This window comes from Pristiophorus japonicus, chromosome 7 (genome assembly GCF_044704955.1).
Source record: "Pristiophorus japonicus isolate sPriJap1 chromosome 7, sPriJap1.hap1, whole genome shotgun sequence".
Taxonomy (NCBI): Eukaryota; Metazoa; Chordata; class Chondrichthyes; family Pristiophoridae; genus Pristiophorus; species Pristiophorus japonicus.
The window spans coordinates 47333789-47348883 of record NC_091983.1 but is presented as its reverse complement, the minus strand read 5'-3'; the positions used below and the strand labels follow the sequence as shown (position 1 = coordinate 47348883).

The following is a 15095-nucleotide window of genomic DNA, read 5'->3' as shown; positions in this document are numbered from 1 at the left end:
ACACATAGCAGTTAAAGTGGAGGCACAATGTGAGGGCTAGTGAGGCCTCCGTGGCACTCACTGGGCAACCAGGGAAAGATTTGGCCGGGCCAGAGTGGGTGCCAGTTTTGTCTGACAATTAAAAGTAAATGGCGGCCGCGGTGGTGTGCCTGCTCGTTTAAGGGTGGCCGCACTGCCCAGCCACTGGCAGCTTCCCACCTCACAAAGATGTCAGTGGCACTGACCGGTGGCGGCCGCGCTCCTGCCGGGCGATTTCCTCCGTGGGGCTGAAAACGGGTCGGGGCACTCGGGGTCCGGGGTGGGGGGGGGGGGGGGGCGGGGGGGATGCTGCGGAAAGTCAGGGCGCAGCAGAAATCTGGAATATCAGATCGGTCGCACCCTCCACTTGCCCCCGATCGATAACCGCCTCTTGGAGGCAGTAATAGGCCTTAAAAGAAGGGGCAATTTCGGCCCTGTGATGTCTAATGTTATGATGGATTAGAAATACCGTTGAAATGCTGCACTCCCACAGAAAGGTCTGGCGTGGAGTTGATTAATTTGTATTTTCTTCCTAACGTGAAAAGGCTTGGGCACAGAATGTTGTCTTACAGGCAACAGGAAGTTTTTTTGCCCAAGAAATTATTTGACAAAATCTTCAAGGAATGGCAGACATCAAGCATAAACACAGGTGGTGATAGGTCACCATGAGAGTAAATTAGAATTGCTTCAATCTGCTTAAAAGGAAATATTGTCAGTGATATCCTCACTTACAAATGAGGGTTTCACTGGTGATGGACTGTTGTGTGTTGAGATCATTAAAAAAAGCAAATTCATCAGAGATTCCAGTGAGAAACCCATAAACTACGCCTACTTATAAAAAAAAACCTCTGAAGAAATATTGGAATACTTTAATCCAACATTTACAGAAAATGGGGAAATGAGATTATGGAAAATTAAGAAGGCATCTATCAAGTTAGGAACGGATTAAAACAATCTTTTTACATTTGGGAATGGTTTGAAACACTGAAAATTCAGGGCAAGCAAGGGTAATAATACATGGCAAAGAAAATCATATGAATAGCATATGGACCTTCTTTGCTTATAATAATATGCATTGGATATATTTCTGAAGCTTCACAGATGTTGAAAGAAAGGGATAGCATTACGCAGCCATGTCAGACAAGACAGCATTCGATAGCCATATCAGCATCAAGCACTATTGCAAGAGGTTGAAGAACAGGTTGAAGGTTTTGATGAATGAGAATTGAAAGGAAGTATTCCAATGTTGATGAATAGATTATTTAATAAAGCACATTCCTTTGGTTTGCTTTGATGTTCAGCAATCAAATAAAGACATAGCTTTACCTCTGTTTTTAGATGGAAAAACAGATTCAGAAGATATACAAAGGAAGATTAAGTCGGACTAACAGAGAGCAAACATCAGAGAACACCAGGTAAGAGGAGCAGACAATTTCAGAAACAGAAAGAAATGTGTGCAAGAGAAGAAAACGAGAATGTGAAGAGCAGTTATTTCAGTTAAAAGAAACCTGTGCTCTCGTTTAGTGAGGTTCTGTGCTGGGAGCTCAGCTGTGCTGAATTTATTCTGTATTTCCTACCTCAGTTGTGAGCAATGTAACAGCAGGATTTTCCAGCTAACCGTCCCCATCATAATGTAACTCAGAATCAATACATATCTTCATCATTCTTACAAGATCAATCTCTGCTACGGTTTGGGAAAAACATTTTGCAGAAAGTTCACAATGTATAAATGTTTGAAATGACACTGTGAGATACCTCTATTGGAGGAAAGTTTCTGAAAGGTGTTTCCATTCCTTGAAAGCCAATCTCCATCTATTTACGGATAGCAATATCTATCCTTATATCGTGTGTTATTCATCTGTCGCTAGTTGTCTTTTTTGACATGACACTTCCAAGGTCCCGGAATACAATTCATCTTCTCTACAGCATTTGATAATTGAGATGTAGCTATCCTGATGCACAGTTCCTAACATTAAAAAAGGGGATGTTGAACTGCTTATGCTGCAAGTCTATCCCAAGTATTCACTGCTGTGGAGAAATTAAACCTACTAATCTCAAGGTTTGTTACTTTTGTCCTCTGTGCTCACAGTCCAAATTAAATAACATGGATGCATCTACATTAGAATATTGAATATTATGCGGAACTGCAATATGATTCATAGAAGCATAGAAACATAGAAAATAGGTGCAGGAGTAGGCCATTTGGCTCTTTAAGCCTGCACCACCATTCAACATGATCATGGCTGATCATGCAACCTCAGTACCCCATTCCTGCTTTCTCTCAATACCTCTTGATCCCTTTAGCCTTAAGGGCCACATCTAACTCCCTTTTAAATATATCTAACGAACTGGCCTCAACAACTTTCTGCGGTAGAAAATTCCACAGGTTCACAATTCTCTGAGTGAAGAAGTTTCTCCTCATCTCGGTCCTAAATGGCTTACCCCTTATCCTTAGACTGTGACCCCTGGTTCTCGACTTCCCCAACATTGGGAACATTCTTCCTGCATCTAACTTGTTCAATCCCGTCAGAATTTTATATATTTATATGAGATCCCCTCTCATTCTACTAAATTCCAGTGAATACAAGCCTAGTCGATCCAGTCTTTCTTCATATTTCAGTCTTGCCATCCCGGGAATCAGTCTGGTGAACCTTTGCTGCACTCCCGCAATAGCAAGAATGTCCTTCCTCAGATTAGGTGACCAAAACTGCACATAATACTGAAGGTGTGGTCTCACCAAGGCCTGTAGTAAGACCTCCCTGCTCCTATACACAAATCCCCTTGCTATGAAGGCCAACTCACTAAACGTGCTATTCATGACATCCTCAGCATCGTGGATGCTCCACAGTGAATCCATCCACAACTCCAGTGCCGTGATGTGGTCTGTCAGGAGCTGCAGCTGGATACACTTCCTGCCATGTGCTTTCTTTACTGCCTGCCTACCTTCAATGACTGATGTACCATGACACCCAGGTCTCGTTGCACCTCCCCTTTTACTAATCTGTCATCATTCAGGTAATAATAATCTGCCTTCCTGTTTTTGCCACCAAAGTGGATAACCTCACACTTATCACATTATACTACATCTGCCATGCATTTGCCCATTCATCTAACATGTCCAAGTCCCCCTGCAGCCTCCTAGCATCCTCCTCGCAGCTCGCACTGCCACCCAGCTGAGTGTCATCTGTAAACTTGGAGATATTACATTCAATTCCTTTGAATAAATCATTAATGTATATTGTAAATAGCTGGGGTCCCAGCACTGAACCCTGCGACACCCCACTAGTCACTGCCTAACATTCTGAAAATGACCCATTTATTCCCACTCTTTGATTCCTGTCTGCCAACCAGTTCTCTATCCATGTCAATACATTACCCCCAATATCATGTGCCTTCATTTTGCACACTAATCTCTTGTGTGGGACCTTGCCAAAAGCCTTTTGAAAGTCCAAATACACCATATCCACTGGTTCTCCCTTATCCACTCTACTAGTTACATCCTCAAAAAACTCTAGAAGATTTGTCAACCATCATTTCCCTTTCATAAATCCATGCTGACTTGGACCGATCCTGTCACTGCTTGCCAAATGCGAAGCTATTACATCTTTAATAATTAATTCTAGCATTTTCCCCAGTACCGATGTCAGGCTAACCAGTCTATAATTCCCTGCTTTCTCTCCCTCCTTTTTTAAAAAGTGGGGTTACATTAGCTACCCTCCAATCCATAGGAACTGAACCAGAGTCCATGGAATGTTGGAAAATGACCACCAATGCATCCACTATTTCTAGGGCCACTTCCTTAAGTACTCTGGGATGCAGACTATCAGGCCCTTGGGATTTATCGGCCTTCAGTCCCTTCAATTTCCCTAACACAATTTCCTGACTAATAAGGATTTCCCTGAGTTCCCCCTTCTTGCTAGACACTTGGTCCCCTAGTACTTTCAGGAAGTTATTTGTGTCTTTCTTAGTGAAGACAGAACCAAAGTATTTGTTCAGTTGGTCTGCCATTTCCTTGTTCCACATTATGAATTCACCTGATTCTGACTGCAAGGAACCTACATTAGTCTTCAGTAATCTTTTTCTCTCCACATATCTATAGAAGCTTTTGCAATCAGTTTTTATGTTTCCTGCAAGCTTACTCTCATTCTCTCTTTTCCCCCTCCTAATTAAACCCTTACTCCTCCTCTGCTGAATTCTAAATTTCTCCCAGTCCTCAGGTTTGCTGCTTTTTCTGGCCAATTTATATGCCTCTTCCTTGGATTTAATACTTTCCCTAATTCCCCTTGTTAGCCACGGTTGAACCACCTTCCTTTTTTATTCTTATGCCACACAGGGATGTACAATTGTTGTAGTTCATCCATGTGACATTTAAATGTCTGCCATTGCCTATCCACCATCCCCCTTTAAGTATCATTCTCCAGTCTATCCTAGCCAGTTCATGTCTCATACCGTCGAAGTTTCCTTTCTTTAAGTTAAAGACTCTAGTCTCTGAATTAACTGTGTCATTCTCCATCTTAATGAAGAATTCTACCATATTATGGTCACTCTTCCCCAAGGGGCCCCTCATGACCAGATTGCTAATTAATCCTCTCTCGTTACACAAGACCCAGTCTAGGATGGCCTGCTCTCTAGTTTGTTTCTTGACATATTGGTCTAGAAAACCATCCCTTATACACTCCAGGAAAACCTCCTCCACAGTATTGCTACCAGTTTGGTAAGCCCAATCTATATGTGGATTAAAGTCACCCATGATAACTGCTGTACCCTTATTGCATGCATCCCTAATTTCCTGTTTGATGACATCCCAAACCTCCCTACTACTGTTTGCTGGTCTGTACACAACTCCCACTAATGTTTTTTGCCCTTTGGTGTTTCGCAGCTCTATCCATGTAGATTCCACATCAGCCACACTAATGTCCTTCCTTACTATTGCGTTAATCTCCTCTTTAACCAGCAACGCCACCCCCACCTCCTTTTCCTTTCTGTCTATCCTTCCTAAATGTTGAATACCCCTGGATGTTGAGTTCCCAGCCTTGGTTACCTTGGAGCCATGTCTCCATAATCCCAATTACATCATATCCATTAACAGCTATCTGCGCAGTTAATTTATCCATCTTATTATGAATGCTCCTTGCATTGAGACACAGAGCCTTTAGACTTGTTTTTTTAACACTCTTTGTCCTTTTAGAATTATGTTGTAATGTGGCCCTTTTAGATTTTTGCCCTTGATTTCTCTGCCCTCCACTCTTATTTTTCTCCTTCCTACCTTTTGCTTCTGCCCCCTTTTTACTTCCCTTTGCCTCCCTGCATAGATTCCCATCCCCCTGCCATTTTAGTTTAAACCCTCCCCAACAGCACGAGCAAACACTGCCCCTAGTACATTGGTTCCGGTCCTTCCCAGGTGCAGACCATCCGTTTTGTACTGGTCCCACCTCCCCCAGAACCGGCTTCAATGTCCCAGGAATTTGAATCCGTCCACCATACACCATTTCTCAAGCCACATATTCATCTGAGCTATCCTGCAATTCCTACTCTGACGAGCACGTGGCACTCATAGCATTCCTGAGATTACTACCTTTGAGGTCCTACTTTTTAATTTAACTTCTAGCTCCCTAAATTCAGTTTGTAGGGCCTCATCTCGTTTTTTACCTATATCGTTGGTACCTATATGTACCACAACAGCTGGCTGTTCACCCTCCCCCACCAGAATGCGCTGCAGCCGCTCCGAGACATCCTTGACCCTTGCACCACGGAGGCAACATACCATCCTGAAGTCTCATTTGCAGCCGCAGAAACGCCTATCTATTCCCCTTACAATAGAATCTCCTATCACTATAGCTCTCCCACTCTTTTTCCTGCCCTCCTGTGCAGCAGAGCCATCCCTTTTGCCATGGACTTGGCTGCTGCTGCCTTCCCCTGATGAGCCATCTCCCCCAACAGTACCCAAGGTGGTGTATATGTTTTGGAGGGTGATGACTGCAAGGGACCCCTGCATTATCTTCCTTCCACTGCTCTGCCTGATGGTCACCCATTCCCTATCTGGCTATGTAACTTTTACCTGCGGTGTGACCAACTCACTAAACGTGCTATTCATGACATCCTCAGCATCGTGGATGCTCCACAGTGAATCCATCCACAACTCCAGTGCCATGATGTGGTCTGTCAGGAGCTGCAGCTGGATACACTTCCTGCACATGTAATTGACATGGAAACGTCCCTGTCTTCCCACATAGCACAGGAGGAGCATGACACGGGTCTGTGTTCTCCTGCCATGACTTAACCCTTAAATTAACCTAATTGGGAACAATACCAAAGATTTCTTACTGATAAGAAAAGAAAAAGAAAAAGATTAAATACTCACCAATCCACCAGCCAATCACTTACCCGCTTGGCTGTGACATCACACTTCGATTTCTTCTTGCTTCTTTGTTTACCTTCTGTCCCTGCACCAGTACCAGCTCACTTCTCCCGCCTTCTGGGCCCCTTTTATGGGCCTCGCTGCTCTCGAACTGCTCCGCTGCGACCTCCGCTGCTTCTCCCGCCTTCTGGCCCCTTTTATGGGCCTCACTGCTCCCGACCTGCTCTGCTGCGACCTCAGTGATGGACCGGGTTTATTTTGGTGAAAGGGTGTAAACAGGTGCTAAATGGCTGCTGCGCTAATAAGACACACTCCCAATCAGCTGGTTGATATTAGGAGAGGGCATTCGATCAAGCGCAATCCACCAAAATGCCATACAGCCTCGTGAATGAGCACTAGCAGGCAATTTAATTGGCAATCAGCCCCTTAACACCTCAGAGACTCTTTAGCGCCTGAAGGAGCTGTCAAAAATCGGCCCCACAATGTTGCTAAAACTCATTACTATTATTTGATAATGATGTTCGTAATAACTAAACGCTCATTGAACATAAGGAATTCTGAATGCTGCCATGATATGGAATGTAATCATTTTAAAAAATCATAATGCTGTCCGGCAGAGTCAGTATGAAAAGGAAATCATGTTTGACAAATTTGCTGGAGTTCTTTGAGGATGTAACGAGCAGGGTGGATAAAGGGGAACCAGTAGATGCCGTGTATTTGGATTTCCAAAAGGCATTCGATAAGGTGCCACATAAAAGGTTATTGCACAAGATAAGAGCTCACAGGGTTGGGGGTAATATATTAGCATGGATAGAGGATTGGCTAACGAACAGAAAACAGAGAGTCGGGACAAATGGGTCCTTTTCAGGTTGGCAAACTGTAACTAGTGGGGTGCCACAGGGATCAGGGCTGGGGCCTCAACTATTTATAATCTATATCAATGACTTGGATGAAGGGACCGAGTGTAATATAGCCAAATTTGCTGATGATGCAAAGATAGGTGGGAAAGCAGTTTTGTGAGGAGGACGCAAAGAATCTTCAAAGGTATATAGATAGGCTCAGTGAGTGTGCAAAAATTTGGCAGATGGAGTATAATGTGGGAAAATGTAGGGTTATCCACTTTGGTAGAAAAAAATAAAAAAGAAAATTATTATTTAAATTGGCAGAGATTAAAAATGCTGGGGTACAGAGTGATCTGGCGGTCCTTGTACATGAAACTCGAAATGTCAGTATGCAGGTACAGCAAGTAATTGGGAAAGCAAATGGAATGTTGTCCTTTATTGCAAGGGGGATGGAGTATAAAAGTAAGGAAGTCTTGCTACTACTGTACTAGTGAGACCACACCTGGAGTACTGCATGCAGTTTTGGTATCCTTATTTAAGGAGGGATATACTTGCATTGGAGGCAGTTCAGAGAAAGTTCACGAGGTTGATTCCTGAGATGAAGGGGTTGTCATATGAAGAAAGGTTGAGCAGGTTGGGCCGATACTCATTGGAGTTTAGAACACTGAGATGTGATCTTATTGAAATGTATAAGATTCTGAGGGGGCTTAACAGGGTAGATGCAGAGAGGATGTTCGCTCTCATGGGGGAATCTAGAACTAGGGGGCATAGTCTCAGAATAAGTGGTCGCCCAGTTAAAATGGAAATGAGGAGGAAATTCGTCTCACAGAGGGTCGCAAATCTTTGAAATTCTCTACCCTGAGAGCTGTGGAGGCTGGGTAATTGAATATATTTAAGGTGGAGATAGACAGACTTTTGAACTAATGGGGAGTCAATGGTTATGGGGAGTGGTCAGGAAATTAGAGTTGAGGCCATGATCAGGTCAGCCATGATCTGACTTATTGTGTTCCTAACACAGATGAGACTGCACACAGAGAGGTTAAAGTAACAGTGACCTCAGTCTTTATTAAGACACTCCAGAATGAGGAACAGGCCTTAGGGGCCGGCTTATATAGAGTGCTCCCAAGGGATGCTGGGATCCCTTGAGACTTCAGGGGATGCACTCCCTGGTGGCAGAACATGGGAGTGCATGCTTTACAGATACACAACATCACTCCCCGACAAAGTCAAAGTGAAAACTATTTACAAGGTGAGGCGGTCAGGAGCCTTTCTTTCCCTGATGGACCGCGTCAGTACAAATGTCTGTTCTGGTGTGTTGGCTGTGCCCTCGCTGGGCTGGTGTGTTATTGGCCCTGCAGGGCTGCTGGATGAGCCTGGCCTTGCTGGGCTGTTGGGCATGATGGGTTCGATTTCCTGGTCCGGGGTGGTGTCGTTGATCTTTTGGGTGTGTGTTGCGGGCTCGAAAAAGGTGGTGTCTGCTGTGGGTTGTTCAGGGCAGTCTGTGAACCGCAGCCTCGTTTGGTCCAGGTGCTTTCTGCAAATTTGTCCATTGTCTAGTTTGACTACAAACACCCTCCTCCCTTCTTTAGCTATCACCGTGCCCGCGATCCACTTGGGACCATGTCCATAGTTTAGCACATGCACAGAGTCATTCAGATCAATTTCCCGTGACACAGTGGCGCGACCATCATTTACATTTTGTTGCTGCCGCCTGCTCTCTACCTGATCATGCAGGTTGGGGTGAACCAGCGAGAGTCTGGTTTTAAGTGTCCTTTTCATGAGTAGCTCAGCCGGGGGCACCCCGTGAGCGAGTGGGGTCTCGTGCGGTAGCTGAGCAGTACTCGGGACAGGCGGGTTTGGAGTGAGCCTTCTCAGTTGTTTAACGCTCTGTTTGATTGTTTGTACTGCCCGCTCTGCCTGCCCATTGGAGGCTGGTTTAAACGGGGCCGAGGTTACATGTTTGATCCCATTGCGGGTCATGAATTCTTTAAATTCGGCACTGGTGAAACATGGCCCGTTGTCACTGATCAGTATGTCAGGCAGGCCGTGGGTGGCAAACATGGCCCTCAGGCTTTCAATGGTGGCGGTGGCGGTGCTTCCCGACATTATTTCACATTCAATCCATTTTGAAAAAGCATCCACCACTACCAGGAACATTTTACCGAGAAACGGGCCCGCATAGTCGACATGGATCCTCGACCATGGTCTGGAGGGCCAGGACCACAAACTTAGTGGTGGCTCTCTGGAAGCGTTGCTCAACTGAGCACACACACTGCATTGCCGTATATAGGAGTCTAAGTCAGAGTCGATACCGGGCCATCACACGTTGGATCTGGCTATCGCTTTCATCATTACTTTTCCCGGGTGTGTGCTCTGGAGATCCGAGATGAACGTCTCCCTGCTCTTTTTTGGTAGCACTATGTGGTTACCCCACAACAGGCAGTCTGCCTGAATGGACAGCTTGTGCTTTCGCCGCTGGAGCGGCTTGATTAGCTCTTATATTTCAGCGGGGATGCTGGCCCAGCTCCCATGCAGTACACAGTTTTTTACTCGGGACAGCAGAGAATCTTGGCTGGTCCAAGTCCTAATCTGGCGGGCCATGAACAGGTGATTTATCATTTTCAAATGCTTCCATGACCATCAACAAGTCTGTGGGCTGCGCCACCATCAACAAGTTTGCAGGCTGCGCCATTTCCACCCCCGTGGTGGGCATTGGTAGCCGACTGAGAGCATCCGCACAGTTCTCGGTGCCTGGCCTGTGGCGGATGGTATAGTTATACGCTAATAGCGCGAGTGCCCGCCTTTGTATGCGGGTTGAGGCATTAGTATTTATCCCCTTGTTTTCAGTGAACAGGGATATGAGGGGCTTGTGATCGGTTTCCAGCTCAAATTTGAGGCCAAACAGGTACTGATGCATTTTCTTTACCCTGAACACACACACTAATGCCCCTTTCTCAATCATGCTGTAGGCCTTAGACAAGCTGTTGGAGGCATAGGCGACAGGTTGCAACTTCCCCGCAATGTTAGCTTGTTGTAATACACACCCGACTCCGTACGACGACGCATCACATGCTAGCACAAGTCTTTTACACGGGTTATACAATACAAGGAGCATGTTGGAGCATAAAATATTTCTGGCTTTCTCAAAAGCAATTAATTGTTTTTTTCCCCATACCCAGTTCTCACCTTTACGTAATATAACACATTTAGGGGCTCTAAGAGAGTGCTTAACCCCTGTAGGAAGTTATCAAAATAGTTGAGGAGTCACAGGAACGACCGCAGCTCCGTGACGTTCTGTGGCCTGGGTGCGATCCTGATAGCCTCTGTCTTGGCGTCTGTGGGCTGAATGCCGTCCGCCACGATCTTTCTCCCCAAAAACTCCACTTCTGTTGCCATGAAGATGCATTTCGACCTCTTCAGCCGCAGCCCTAGGCGATCCAGTCGCTGGAGGACCTCCTCCAGGTTTTGTAGGTGCTCGACGGTGTCCCGACCCGTGACGAATATGTCGTCCTGAAAAACCACCGTGCGTGGTACCGACTTGAGTAGGCATTCCATGTTTCTCTGGAAGATCGCTGCAACCAACCGAATTCCAAACGGGCATCAGTTGTAGATGAACAGTCCCTGGTGCGTGTTGATGCAGGTGAGGCCCTTCGAAGACTGCTCCAGCTCCTGCATCATATAGGCCGAAGTCAGGTTGAGCTTGGTGAACGTCTTGCCTCCTGCCAGCATCGCAAATAGGTCGTATGCCTTAGATAGCGGGTATTGGTCCTGCAGCAAGAAACGATTAATACTTACTTTATAATCGCCGCAAATCCTGACCGTGCCATCACTTTTGAGTACTGGAACAATCAGGCTGGCCCACTCGCTGAATTGTACTGGGGAGATGATGCTCTTGTGTTGCAGCCTGTCCAGCTCGAGTTCCACTCTCTCCCTCATCATGTGAGGTATCGCTCGCGCCTTGTGATGAATGGGTCGTACCTCTGGGCCCAAGCGGATCCGCATCTTCACCTCAGAAAAGTTTCCAATGCCTGGCTCAAAAAGGGAAGGAAATTTGTTAAGAACCTGGGTACATGAGGCCTCATCGACATGTGATAGCGCTCGGATGTCATCCCAGTTCCAGTGGATTTTGTCCAGCCAGCTCCTTCCAAGCAGTATGGGGCCATCGTCCGGAACAATCCAGAGTGGCAGTTCGTGCACCGTGCCCTCGTAGATGACCTTGATCATGGCGCTGCCCAGGACAGTGATAAGCTGTTTGGTGTATGTTCTCAGTTTCATGTGGATGGGGCTCAGGGCTGGTCTGAGTGCCTTGTTGCACCATAGTCTCTCAAACATCTTTTTACTCATGATGGATTGGCTAGCACCAGTGTCCAGTTCCATGGCTATGGGTAAGCCATTCAATTTTACATTTAGCATTATAGGTGGACATTTCATAGAAAATGTGTGCACTCCGTGTACTTCAGCATCTGCCTCCTCTCTCTGAGGCTCGAAATTGCTTTGATCCACCATGGACCAATCTTCCTCTGCCACGTTGTTGTTTGCAGATTTTGCAGAGCTTGCAGCTCATCTGCAAGCTCGTTGGAGGTGCCCCATTGTTCCACAGCTCTTGCAAACATACCCTTTGAAGTGGCATGAATAGGCTGAATGGAAGCCTCCACAACGCCAACAAGGTGTGAATTGCCTTGCATTGTTGCGGACTCTGAGTCATCTGGGTCACCTGAGGCCTACTGGCAGTTGCAGACTCGTGGGTTCTGCCCTGTACATTTCTGCTTGCAAACACAGATCCAGTTAATTTATGAACATTGCTAGCACTTGTGTGCTGAGAAATTTGTTTGGTGTTATCACTAGTGGACATAAACGCCTGTGCTATCGCAATGGCCTTACTGAGGTTCGGTATCTCTACAGTCAAAAGTTTTCGTCGGATGGTCTCGTGGCCAATGCCCAGTACAAAAATGTCTCTGAGCATTTGCTCCAGGTCGCCATCAAACTCACATTGTCCTGCAAGTCGCCTTAGCTCGGCGACATAGCTCGTCACTTCCTGACTTTCAGATCGCTGGCACGTGTAGAACTCGCCATCAGCACGCTCTCATAGAAACATACAAACATAGAAAATAGGTGCAGGAGTAGGCCATTCGGCCCTTCGAGTTTGCATCGCCATTCAATGAGTTCATGGCTGAACATGCAACTTCAGTACCCCATTCCTGCTTTCTTGCCATACCCCTTGATCCCCCTAGTAGTAACTCCTTTTTGAATATATTTAGTGAATTGGCCTCAACAACTTTCTGTGGTAGAGAATTCCACAGGTTCACCACTCTCTGGGTGAAGAAGTTTCTCCTCATCTCGGTCCTAAATGGCTCACCCCTTATCCTTAGACTGTGACCCCTGGTTCTGGACTTACTCAACATTGGAAACATTCTTCCTGCATCTAACCTGTCTAAACCCATCAGAATTTTAAACATTTCTATGAGATCCCCTCTCATTCTTCTGAACTCCAGTGAATACAAGCCCAGTTGATCCAGTCTTTCTTGATATGTCAGTCCTGCCATCCCGGGAATCAGTCTGGTGAACCTTCGCTGCACTCCCTCAATAGCAAGAATATCTTTCCTCAAGTGAGGAGACCAAAACTGTACACAATACTCAAGGTGTGGCCTCACCAAGGCCCTGTACAACTGTCATAACACCTCCCTGCCCCTGTACTCAAATCCCTTGCTATGAAGGCCAACATGCCATTGCTTTCTTAACCACCTGCTGTACCTGCATGCCAACCTTCAATGACTGATGTACCATGACACCCAGGTCTCGTTGTACCTCCCCTTTTCCTAATCTGTCACCATTCAGATAATAGTCTGTCTCTCTGTTTTTACCACCAATGTGGATAACCTCACTAGGAGCTAGGAGCTAAATTAAAAAGTAGGACCTCAAAAGTAGTAATCTCGGGATTGCTACCAGTGTCATGTGTTAGTCAGAGTAGGAATCGCAGGATAGCACAGATGAATATGTGGCTTGAGCAGTGGTGCAGCAGGGAGGGATTCAAATTCGTGGGGCATTGGAACAGGTTCTGGGGGAGGTGGGACCAGTACAAACTGGACGGTCTGCACTTGGGCAGGACCGGAACCAATGTCCGAGGGGGAGTGTTTGCTAGTGCTGTTGGTGAGGAGTTAAACTAATATGGCAGGGGGATGGGAACCAATACAGGGAGACAGAGGGAAACAAAAAGGAGACAAAAACAAAAGACAGAAAAGAGATGAGTAAAAGTGGAGGGCAGAGAAACCAAAGGCAAGAAACAAAAAGGGCCACTGAATATAAAAGGGCTGCAGGAGGGGTGAAAACTAAAAATCATGGTTTAAAAACTAGGATGAAAACACTCTACCTAAACGCACGCAGCATTCGAAATAAAGTAAATGAGTTGATGGCACAAATCATTACAAATGGGTATGATTTGGTGGCCATTACAGAAACATGGTTGCAAGGTGGCCAAGACTGGGAATGAAACATACAGGGGTATCTGACGATTCAGAAAGATAGGCAAGAAGGGAAAGGAGGTGGGGTAGCTCTGTTAATAAAAGATGATATCAGGGTAGTTGTGAGGGATGATATTGGCTCCAATGAACAAAATATTGAATCATTGTGGGTGGAGATTAGAGATAGTAAGGGGAAAAAGTCACTGGTCGGCGTAGTTTATAGGCCCCCAAATAATAACTTCACGGTGGGGCGGGCAATAATCAAGGGAATAATGGAGGCATGTAAAAAAGGAACGGCAGTAGTCATGGGAGATTTTAACCTACATATCGATTGATCAAATCAAATCGCACGGGGTAGCCTGGAGGAGGAATTCATAGAATGCATACGGATTGTTTCTTAGAACAGTATGTAACAGAACCTACAAGGGAGCAAGCCATCTTAGGTCTGGTCCTGTGTAATGAGACAGGAAAAATAAATGATCTCCTCGTAAAAGATCCTCTCGGAATGAGTGATCACAATATGGTTGAATTTGTAATACAGATTGAGGATGAGGAAGTTGTGTCAGAAACGAGCGTACTATGCTTAAACAAAGGGGACCACAGTGGGATGAGGGCAGAGTTGGCTAAAGTAGACTGGAAACAAGGACTAAACGGTGGCACAATTGAAGAACAGTGGAGGACTTTTAAGGAGCTCTTTCATAGTGCGCAACAAAAATATATTCCAGTGAAAAAGAAGGGCGGCAAGAGAAGGGATAACCAGTCGTGGATAACCAAGGAAATAAAGGAAAGTATCAAATCAAAGACCAATGCGTATAAGGTGGCCAAGGTTAGTGGGAAACTAGAGGATTGGGAAAATTTTAAGCAACAGCAAAGAATGACTAAAAAAGCAATAAAGAAAGGGAAGATAGATTACGAAGGTAAACTTGCGCAAAACATAAAAACAGATAGTAAAAGCTTTTACAGATATATAAAACAGAAAAGAGTGACTAAAGTAAATGCTGGTCCCTTAGAAGATGAAAAGGGGGATTTAATAATGGGAAATGTGGAAATGGCTGAGACCTTAAACAATTATTTTGCTTCCATCTTCACAGTGGAAGACACAAAAACCATGCCAAAATTTGCAGGCCACAGGAATGTGGGAAGGGAGGACCTTGAGACAATCACTATCACTAGCGGGGTAGTGCTGGACAGGCTAATGGGACTGAAGTTAGACAAGTCCCCTGGTCCTGATGAAATGCATCCCAGGATATTAAAAGAGATGGTGGAAGTTATAGCAGATGCATTCGTTATAATCTACCAAAATTCTCTGGACTCTGGGAAGGTACCAGCGGATTGGAAAGCAGCTAATGTAACGCCTCTGTTTAAAAAAGGGGGCAGGCAAAAGGCAGGTAACTATAGGCCGGTTAGTTTAACATCTGT

At 45.5% G+C, this 15095-nt stretch overlaps 1 protein-coding gene across 1 annotated transcript in view; it reads left to right on the top strand.

Annotated features, from left to right (window-relative positions):
* The window catches only part of LOC139266584 (uncharacterized), a 100241-nt gene that overhangs the window by 8795 nt on the left and 76351 nt on the right, over positions 1 to 15095 (top strand). The window contains exon 2 of the mRNA XM_070884179.1: positions 1357 to 1433. Within this exon, the coding sequence (XP_070740280.1) occupies positions 1357 to 1433 (77 nt within the window). The remainder of the gene's footprint in view (positions 1 to 1356; positions 1434 to 15095) is intronic.